This window comes from Conger conger, chromosome 8 (genome assembly GCF_963514075.1).
Source record: "Conger conger chromosome 8, fConCon1.1, whole genome shotgun sequence".
NCBI lineage: Eukaryota > Metazoa > Chordata > Actinopteri > Anguilliformes > Congridae > Conger > Conger conger.
In genome coordinates, this window is record NC_083767.1 from 46147526 (window position 1) to 46157509 (window position 9984).

General features: G+C 44.7%; 1 protein-coding gene across 3 annotated transcripts in view; it reads left to right on the top strand.

Moving 5' to 3' along the window:
* gramd4a (GRAM domain containing 4a) overlaps window positions 1-9405 on the top strand; it is a 51411-nt gene extending 42006 nt beyond the window's left edge. For 2 of the 3 annotated variants that reach the window (XM_061251612.1, XM_061251613.1), the window contains exons 14-20: window positions 47-201; window positions 913-930; window positions 4120-4267; window positions 4609-4702; window positions 4978-5068; window positions 5174-5242; window positions 5555-9405. In XM_061251612.1, the coding sequence (XP_061107596.1) occupies window positions 47-201; window positions 913-930; window positions 4120-4267; window positions 4609-4702; window positions 4978-5068; window positions 5174-5242; window positions 5555-5653 (674 nt within the window). In that variant the 3' untranslated portion in view covers window positions 5654-9405. The remainder of the gene's footprint in view (window positions 1-46; window positions 202-912; window positions 931-4119; window positions 4268-4608; window positions 4703-4977; window positions 5069-5173; window positions 5243-5554) is intronic. The other variant, XM_061251614.1, reaches the window with a different exon arrangement.
* The last annotated feature ends 579 nt before the right edge of the window (window positions 9406-9984 follow it).

Here is a 9984-nt window from a genome sequence, read left to right on the forward strand (position 1 = left end):
AACTTAAAACACCAGCGTTCACATGATGTTATCCTCTGTCCTACAGGGCTATACGCCGGCATCAAGTTCTTCATTATCGACTTCCTATTCAAGAGCTGCCCCAAACTCCGGGACAAGTACGACACGCCCCACATCGTGTGGACTAACCTGCCCACCGACCCGCAGCTGAAAGAGCGCTCCAACGCCACCATGTCCAGAAGGGTACGCCCACCCCGGCCCCCTGCCCTCATTGGCCCCTGCCACTAAGCCCCACCCCGGCCCCCTGCCCCCATTGGCCCCTGCCACTAAGCCCCACCCCGGCCCCCTGCCCCCATTGGCCCCTGCCACTAAGCCCCACCGCTCTTACATTTCTCTAAAATATCCATATTTGTGTTTCCAAACTTTCCAGACACACTGTCCCTTGCTTGGGTTCTCATATGAGCTTTTTTTCTTTTGGAAGTTTTCCATAGCCTTCACTGATTCAATATTTATTTTAATGAGTTCTGTTTATTGAAAAATCCTCCAGCAGATTGAGGTGCTGGTGTGATTTGTTCTTGTGTGAAAATATATTTTGGAAGAGGTGGAAAGAAAAGGTGTAAATATCCTGTCAGGTTCTCGCTGCGCGTGTTAGCGTCTGTGTGTGCATGCCTTTAGACGTGTGTACGTGTGTGAGAATGTGCATCTATGTATGTTTGGGTGCAGTTGTTTGAGCACTAGATGCTAGATGGTGTGTTGTTGCCTAACTGTGACACAGACTTGGGGCACATTTTTGGAAGCAAGCAGTGCCCTCTCTCTGGGCTCCGTTCTCCGTGTTTCTCCCAAACCCCTTCCTCCTCCTCCTCCTCCTCCTCCCCCTCCCCCCAGCAGTGTACAGTGGCCCTGGCATCTCAGGCTGGTTGTGACTGTTCCATGTGTGTTCTGTTTCTCTCTCAGCTCTCTGGCTATGAGAAGGTAGGGCCCCCGGTGTGCCTGTGTGTGCTCTGATCTGAACGTGCCTGTGTGTGCCCCACTAGCCCACGTCTGTGTGTGTGCGCGGTTAGACAGCCCGCCCTCACCACACCGACTGTGCGTGTCTGCACAGATGGATCCGAACATGCTGCTATTGCTGACCTACACATCCAGTGTGCTAATACTCTAAGGAGCTTGTTGAATGTACCAGCTCAGGCTTGGCAAGACGTCAAGACTCCAGTAACTGCACGGGTCGTCTGAACTCTTGGCCAGAGCCACACAACAACACTAATCTGTCGTACCATTCTTTAGCTTCTTCCAACTGTGCCGGAACTGATGAGAGGGCTGGGATTTCAGCTATTTTTAAAGCCATCAGTGCATTGAGAGAACCATGAATGGACAGACCCATTCCAGATACAGCGCGAAATTAACAAGGGCCGTCCCGCATATATTTTATCGTGACACGTTTTTATTATTAATTGCTCCCTTTGATGTGGAGTACACAGTTCATTAGCTTTCTGGAGAGCTGCCAGTTAGCAATACTAGACTGATATTTTATATTGGTGTGGATTTTAAAATGAAAATTCAGCAATGGGGACCGCTGTAAATTAGCTTGCTGGTTACGTTAGACTAAATGGCTTCTTTGCGGTTAATCTGGGGTACACCAGCTCCTTGGGCCCCAGTGAGTGTTCATGTACACAGCAACGCTGCCGATCTGCTTGTTCAAATTAAGTGTTCAACTCCTCTATGTCTAATTTGATTAGGCTAATACAACGGTAAACGCACTGCCTCCAATTTCTCTTTAAAAACAAAAGTGACTAGGACAAGTCAGATTTTTTATGAAAATGTATGTTGTATGCTTAAAGCCATGGTTCGTTGGTTTTCACTGAGCTAGCCATCTTAGTAAGCACAGTCTCTATGCACCAATCCCGGGTCTATGATATGTGTATATTTTTGAGGATTTTTAAGCTGGTTATGAGGTAGGGTGTTTGTTATGCAATGATGGAGTTTGAAATGGGGTGTCCCAGCCCTACTGGCCAGAGAAGTTCTGTGGTACCTCATGTGGGATCCATGTTCATGTACATGCCTGGTAGAAGTTAAGTTTTAGTTTTTTGTTGGTGGGTTTTGGGGAGCACATCTGTACAATCCAAAAAGTAGCATTTGAAGTGCATACTGTAGATGCAGTACCATGTTTAGATTTAGTGTGCTGCAGTAGTTGATATGTTTATTTAATTACATTTTTTTTGTAATCTAGTTTACTGCTGTAGTGTGTAGGTTGATGCATACGTCACAAATTGATGCATTTATAAACCAAAAATGTCTTCGGGGGAAAGTGTGAGGGGGGTCACATACCTCTCTGTATCTGTTTGTTTTCTGCCCTGTGGGGTTTCATATTGTAATCTTGAACAGTGTTCTCTTATCTTTTACCTTTCCTATAGTCTTTATCTTTTTTTACTACTGCTATAATTTCATAAATTCAGTGTCTGGTGTGTTGTGTGAGACTCCACAAATCATTTCATCTTTGAGATACTGGAGTCCATTCCGTATGTTTGTGTGTTGTTTCAAAGATTACGTTTATTATCATAGTATTTTTCAACAGATGATCTGCTGTTTACTGTTTGTTCCCTTCTGAATGACTCTAGGGGCATACTTGTTTGAGTGCTTGTGAACACATTACTGCTTATTGCATTCACGTTAATCTAGCAGAGTGACTTAGCAAGCAAATTAAATGCACTAAATGCATAAATCAGGATTACAAGAGCACTGCCAACTATAGGAAAGGCTTGTAACACTCTACTGCCCTGCTAAACACTGTTGTTTGCACAACCATCCTATCCGTCTGAGTCAGTTATCCTATTAACACATCAAGTGACAAGGCTACTAACAACAAAGCTGTGTCATAGATTTTGGAGACTTTTCCAGTGTTTAAGCGATGAAGCCAAGATGTAGACACTCTCATTCTAGCAATATGACATCTGAATTAGCCTGAAGCCCATCTGGCCGTCTCCTCTCATTAAACCAGTGATCTCTGCCAAAGACATTACACTTAGACTGTCAGACCTGCCTGTGAGGTTGTTAAATATGGAGGGATGCCAGTAGTATCAGTGCTTGTAACAATAATACTGCTATCGGAACATTCTGGACTCTGGGGGCATGGTGTGACCTTTGATTGGCACTCTGAGGGAGAGAGAGAGTGACACAGACTCGCCCTGACAGACACACACTTCAGTGCTAGCCCCCGTGCTCCTGTAGTTTGTGCTGTATTGATTGACACCTATGTACTGGCATGTACAGTATCTAAATGACTGACACTGTTCGGTGCAAAAATGATTGGCACTTGCATGTGTATTGAAAGAACAGGCAAATGTACTGAATTCACTCATGAGCAGTGAAGTAACTACAGGCACAACAGGAGATGGTGGTTCTGCATTTCTGTTGGTCTGTGGTGGCGTTTGCCTTCGGATATTGACCTGCTGAACATGGAAATTAAAGTTCAGCGTACATAATCCCTATGAGACATCTTGATGCCTTGTGATCAGTTTTCCTCCCAGTGTCACATGTCATACAGTCATAACTAATGCAGTGTTATAAGTAGATGGTATTTAATCCATGTTGTCATCTGACTTCCCTGTAGCGTTAAATGATATTGACCTAAGTCACAAATACACCTAGTTAATTTTGCATCACACATAAGATTTTAACTAAAGCTCAGCTCTCCTGAGAAAGCACACAGTCTTTCTAACCCGACACACGATCGCTGTTCGGAAGCAGGGTTATGGATTTCCCTCAGGCCTAGTAAATCTGAGTAGAACTGATCCTCAGTCATGCTATCAAAGGCCGATGGATCACATCGTAAGATGCTGCCTTATCTGACAGACGGGCTGTGTGTGCGGTGGAGGTTTTAACGGTGAGGCCTGGCTTTGCGCTTTGCACGAGCCCTGGTGAGGAGGCCTGCGTCTGCTCTCGTCAGAGACCCCCTCGGCCCTGCGCTGTGAAGAGCCTGTGTGCTGGAGTGCTGTGCCCCCCGTTTCACACCGAGCACCGTGTTCACCTCTGCGTGCCGAGAGTAACGCCCTCCCGTAACCCCGCCTCCACGGCCTGACTGACACCTGCATGGCGCCACCCCCCCCTCCCGCTCACCCGCCCCTGTCAGCTGACGTTTCCCCCCTCCCCCTCTCCGCCCCCTTCCAGATACCGCCTGTGGTGTCTCGCGGTAGCCTAGCAACCAGCGTCCCGTGCGGCCTCAGTCGTGAGGAGGAGAGTGGCAGGTCTCACAGCACCAAGAAGGGCGCCTTCCACGAAGTCTTCAACCTGTCCGAGAACGAGCGCCCCCTGCCAGGTGAGCAGAGAAACGCACGGCCATTTTGTGCTGCCTGAAGGCAGCCTGTTTCTGAACACGTACTCCTGGAGACGGCCTGTTTCTGAACACGTACTCCTGGAGACGGCCTGTTTCTGAACACGTACTCCTGGAGACGGCCTGTTTCTGAACACGTACTCCTGGAGACGGCCTGTTTCTGAACACGTACTCTCGAGACCGTTTCTGAATGAGTGTTCAGCTCTCTCTTCCGGACCTGAGTTATTCCAATAGGGTTAAGCAGATCTCTTAACTGTATGAGTTGTATGTATGATGTATATTCTCTTCAGGTTTGTTTTGCTGATGCTGTGTTTTTGCATTTGCAGTGTGTGAGAATGGATGGAGATGCTGCTTGATTAACAGAGACCGGAAGATGCCCACCGATTACATCCGCAACGGCATACTTTACGTCACCGAGAAGTATGTACCAGCCTGTCTGTCTGTCTGTCTGTCTGTCTGTCTGTCTGTCTGTCTGTCTGTCTGTCTGTCTGTCTGTCTGTCTGTCTGTCTGTCTGTCTGTCTGTCTGTCTGTCTGCATGCATGCATGCATGTGTGTCTATGTGCTAGGAACCTGTTGTTTTGTCATACTGTTCCCACTGTAATGTGTTGTACAGTTATTATGTATTTACAGTGGCTGTAGTGTTTTGACCCGATTACTCTGCCCCCCCCCTCCTCCTGCCCCCCCCCCCCCGCAGTTACCTGTGCTTCGAGAGCTCCAGCTCCAGGTCCAGCTCCTCCAAAAAGAACAAAGTCATCAAACTTGTTGACATCACTGACATTCAGAAGGTTGGCATGAATTATTAAAAGCTCATTTGCTAAAGAGAACGGTGCGATGGTCTCTCTCAGATGAGTTCTGTAAGAGTGCCCTTTCTTTCTCTTCTCTCTGTACAGTACAAAGTCCTATCCGTATTACCAGGGTCTGGGATGGGGATCTCCATAGCAACACCCTCCACACAGAAGGTATGAATAACTATGTAGATATGTATAAACTTTCTCTCTCGCTCCCATGTTCTGTAGCTCCTTACAGTAGCTCCTTCCCTTGCTTCTCTCCCTCCCCTACATCTCTCTACTTCTCGCCCTTTCCTAATCCCTTTTTATTGCCTTCTCTCTCCCTCTTCTCCAATCCCTTTCTCACTTTTTCCCTCTCTATCTTGTTCTCACTCTCTCCCTCTCCCTCTCTCCTCCCCATCTCGTTCTCACTCTCTCTGAATCTCTGACTCTCTCCCTCTCTCTAACTCTCTCCATCTCTCTGACTCTCTCTCAATCTCTCAGCCCTTGGTGTTCGGGGCCATGATCCACAGGGATGAGGCGTTTGAAGCCATCTTCACTCAGTACATGAAGATGATGACCACCAGCAACCCAGAGACCTAGCAGCGGGGGGCATTCTCCCTGCCCCCCGTCATCGCCCGCCTTCTCCGGTGATGCGACAGGAGATGGATATCCCAGCATCCCAGTGTGGGTGTGAGGGTGGGGGGTGGCTACATTCCTCTCTCCCCCACTGTAGCTGGAAGGGGATCTGTAGGACATGCTTCCTTTCAATGTGTGTGTCTGCAATCATGTGTGCATGCTTGTTTGTTTGTGTGTATACCTGTGTACGTATGTGTGTGTGTGTGTGTGTGTGTATGTATGTACGTGCGTGCACGTGCCTCTCCACATCCTAATTTTCTAAGGTTAGTCATTGGGGTGTACTCCAGTGTTTGTGTTTTTGTGTGTGTCTGTATGTATGCGTGCATGAGCCATTCATTTCACCGCTGACGTTTCATCGTGGGGGGAGGGGGCTGGGTCTCCTTGCCTGCCGGACAGTCCGTTATTAGACCTCACAGAGAGGGTCTGACTGTCAAATAGTCTGTTATTTCACCTCACAGAGAGGGGCTGACTGTCGGATAGTCCGTTATTTCACCTCACAGAGAGAGGGGCTGACTGCTCTCTCTGTTATTTTAATTCAATGTCATTATCACTGAAGGCCTTGCATTGGGGGGGGGGGGTGAGTGTTGCACTATGGTGTTCTAGAAAAGTCTGTGAACTGCCCAGCTGACGGCAGCAAAACAAACTGAAGCCTTTTTAAAAAAATGTTGTTTTTGTTTACATAATCACAACATGATGTGTTGAACTGACTGCACACTTTGTTCAGAAACTAAACTTTAGGGGTCTTTGGCAGGTCAATATTAATGGCAACATCTCTAGATTTATTTTAGGGTTCCCATTTAGGCCGTAAAATATTTAAACAACGGCTTTTTGACCATGGGAAAAATATGACAATGCCCTTCGATGCTTTTATCCAAGATCCAGTTTGAGTAAGATTAATACCGGGGATAAAAACTGACATTTATACAGAGAGCTTGTTCTTACCAGAACACAAAAATGTAATATTTAAAACCGATTTACAATCTGTATTGAAGCAGAGCTCCCAAAATGAGTGATATCAGTATTTCAAAACGCTTTAGCAACACGTAGAGACCGCAGCCTGCAGTGCTTAAACCTGCACACACTAACTTTTTTTAGTAGTATTGACCCTTTCAGCAGCGGAAAATTCCACTCCTGTCTCCCATAGGAGGACAACTAGTGGAACACCGTGGGTGGCCTTCAACTGGTTACTAGGCAACCAAGCATTTGAAAATCTAATCTGAGATAGAAGTTCTCTTGGGCAAATCACCTGATCAAAACTACAATGGCCAGGGTTACAAGTTTGCCTAAAGGAACAAAACGGTTGAAGTCCCCACCCTGCCACCCTGTGGTTAGATATGGAGGTCGCGTTTGCGTTTGCGTTTTGTGCCTCTTGCGATTTGCTGCTGGGTCACTATTCATTCAGTCGGAGCTTTATGCTGTTATTGGGCAACAAAATCCGATAACAAAATAGTAAAACAATTACGTATGATACCACCTACAGTAAACCACTTTTTACAGTTTTCTCTTCAGTCTAGAACTGAATTTATCGACTCTCTTGTCTCTGTATTGCAGGTAATAATGACAACTTGAGCTACCCCTTTTATTATGGTAATTGCCATTCTGAGCAAAAGCTGGACTTTTTGATTTCAGGAAGGTTTCATATTTAAAGATTCAATGCCAAACCACATTCTTTCTCCCTGTGTTCCACAGTTTAGCCTACTGGGCAGGTAATGTTTTAAATCATCTCCCGTGTTGCCATGGTCACCGGGTAGATTGGGTATATTGGGTGTCTGTGGGTGGCGTTGTGCGATTGGCTGCTGTGGTGTCACATGGGGGAAGTCGTTCTTGCTGTGTCACTTCAGGTGCCCACTGTGTTTTGAATGTACTGTGGCTGATGTGGGGACTGCAGTCCTGTTACACAGGACCTCAGCCCAGCAGAGACGAGCCGACTACTGTGATGTCAGACTGCTGACGTCACCGTCTGAGGTGTGATCGTCCAATGACGGTCAGCCGTGTGCCACCCTTCACGTTGTAGGGGTCACAATGCAAAAAAAAGTCTGTTTTTCCAGGTGTTTTCGTCTTGTAATGACACTTAAAAACTTGACTTAAAAAGCTAGTTTTGAGTTTTTCACACCATTGGCAAATCTTGAAATGGGTCAAACGGTCTCACCTAATTGGCAACGCTTTTGTCTTATTTAGCAAAAAAAGTCATATAAATAAGATTTTAAGCATAAATATAAGACTAAAATGCTTTTTTTAGTATTTACAGTATGTATTTGGGCTCTCTCTCCTGTCAGCTCACAGAAGCTTGTCTGTTTTATGTTTTTTCTTTTTTTTCTTTCTTAGAAATAGGTAGACATTTAAATTTGATTATGAAAATGTATGTAAAGCAGACACACATACTGTGGAACTAGTAAAACAGGACTCGACAAGAAACCTTTTACCCGAAGCCTTTTTTTAGTCGATTCCACTCACTGAAAGTGCGTCAGGGGTCTTTGAGCACGGTGTAGAAGTCGATACGAATGAAGCACAGAATGTATTGTGTAAGTTATAGTTTTGCCAAACGTTTGGTCCTTATTCTGCAGCCGGGTGTGTTTTCCATGGCTGTAATGTTTACAGTAGTTTGGATTGAGCTCCAGTGATGGAGGGAGGCCAGTTGGACCCCCAGCATGGCGGGGGAGGGGGATATGAAGACTGGATTGTCTTTTTTTGTTTCGAAAAATGTCTGCGTGACGTATGATCTGAATGGTCACATGACAGTCTCCACACACCTCTTTCTGACAGCGCATAAGTAGCACTAAGTCTCTGACCTAGGGTACTTAAATTTTCATATTTTTTTATTGATTTGGCTTATTTCTTTCTATGAATTATGCTCTAAGTGCACCGTGAGCCTTTTTTGTTATCTCACCTACCTGGCTATGATTGGCTAATTTGTTCGGCTGGAGCTCGATTTTTCTTTTTTTTCTTTATTTATTTTTTATCAGATCTCTGTTAAAAAGTCTTCCAGAAATTATCCCTGGGTTAGTCTTTGGTTGGGTATGCCAAGCTGTTAGTCAGGTTGGCATGTCAAACCAAATGTTAACCGCAGGTGTCGATAGGCTTTTCCCCATAAACCACAGAGGAGTGTTACTGCTGTATGTATGATGGGCAGAGAACACCCCTCTATCCTCCGTCTGTAAGCTGGGTAAACTGGACAGTGGAAAACCACAGTGACATATGGATTGGACGAAACCGGTGTCTAGACCAATGAAAATAGCCCTGAGCCATTTCCCAGAATTCTCCAGTCCACTTTTGGGTCCAGATCCAATTTAACACAACAGAAGCTGTTTTTTCCAGGCTGGTCTAACACACACAAACAGGGCTGTCGATGAAAGAGTAAAGATTGTCATTGCCATTCGGAGATGTTCACTAAGTATGGCTGTATATTTGTGTGGTTCTTGCTGTTAACAAAAGTATTAATATTGATTGTGTGTAAATGTTTGCTAACTATTTTCATAATATTCCCCGTTAGTGTGTCACCACAGATCACTGGTCATCCGAAAGCAGCGTGAAAACGTATTTCTAACGCGTGTCACTGGTGTCCTATGGCAGACGATTAGAAAAAAGGAATTTATATATGTAAAAAGAAAGAGAAATCCCTGTAAAGTTTTTAAGAGAATGAAGTCTATTGTAAAAAAAAAAAACAAGAAAAAAACGTGATGTAAATTTTTTTAATTTAAGTAAATGAATTTAAAGTAGTTGTGGATGTTTGTTTGTTTTCTGCATTGCCTTTCGCACCCACCTCATTTAGTCACTTTTCTCTGGATGAATTTATTATCTTTATCTTAAAGAGAACAAAACACTGCAGAATTCAGCCTCAAGACCAGTAATATAATAAACATGTTAATTATGCTGAAGATCAGTTACATGAGTTATATAATCATCATTATATTCATTTTAAATTGAAAAAATACACTAGACCTAATCTGGGGATTACGGACCAAAGGAGAAGAAAAGGTCTGATTGAAACATTGCTTAAGGGTGAAACGGTGGACCAGCTCAAAGGTGAAACTGCCTCCTTTACCTTGTCTGCTTGTGTTGGATCAAAGCAGATTGCTACTATGATGAGAAATGTATATATATTTTATTTGGTAAAATGTGTTTTTCGGGGAGGGGGGTGGGAGAGAGAGAGTTTGATGGTTGATAGTCAGATGGATGCCTTGATGTCCAATTCCAAGTGAATGGTGCAATGACTAGTCCTGGAAAATATTTGGTTTATTTAAAAGAGGAAGGCAATTAAATTTTCCTGGATACTGGGTTCCTTGGAATAGATATCA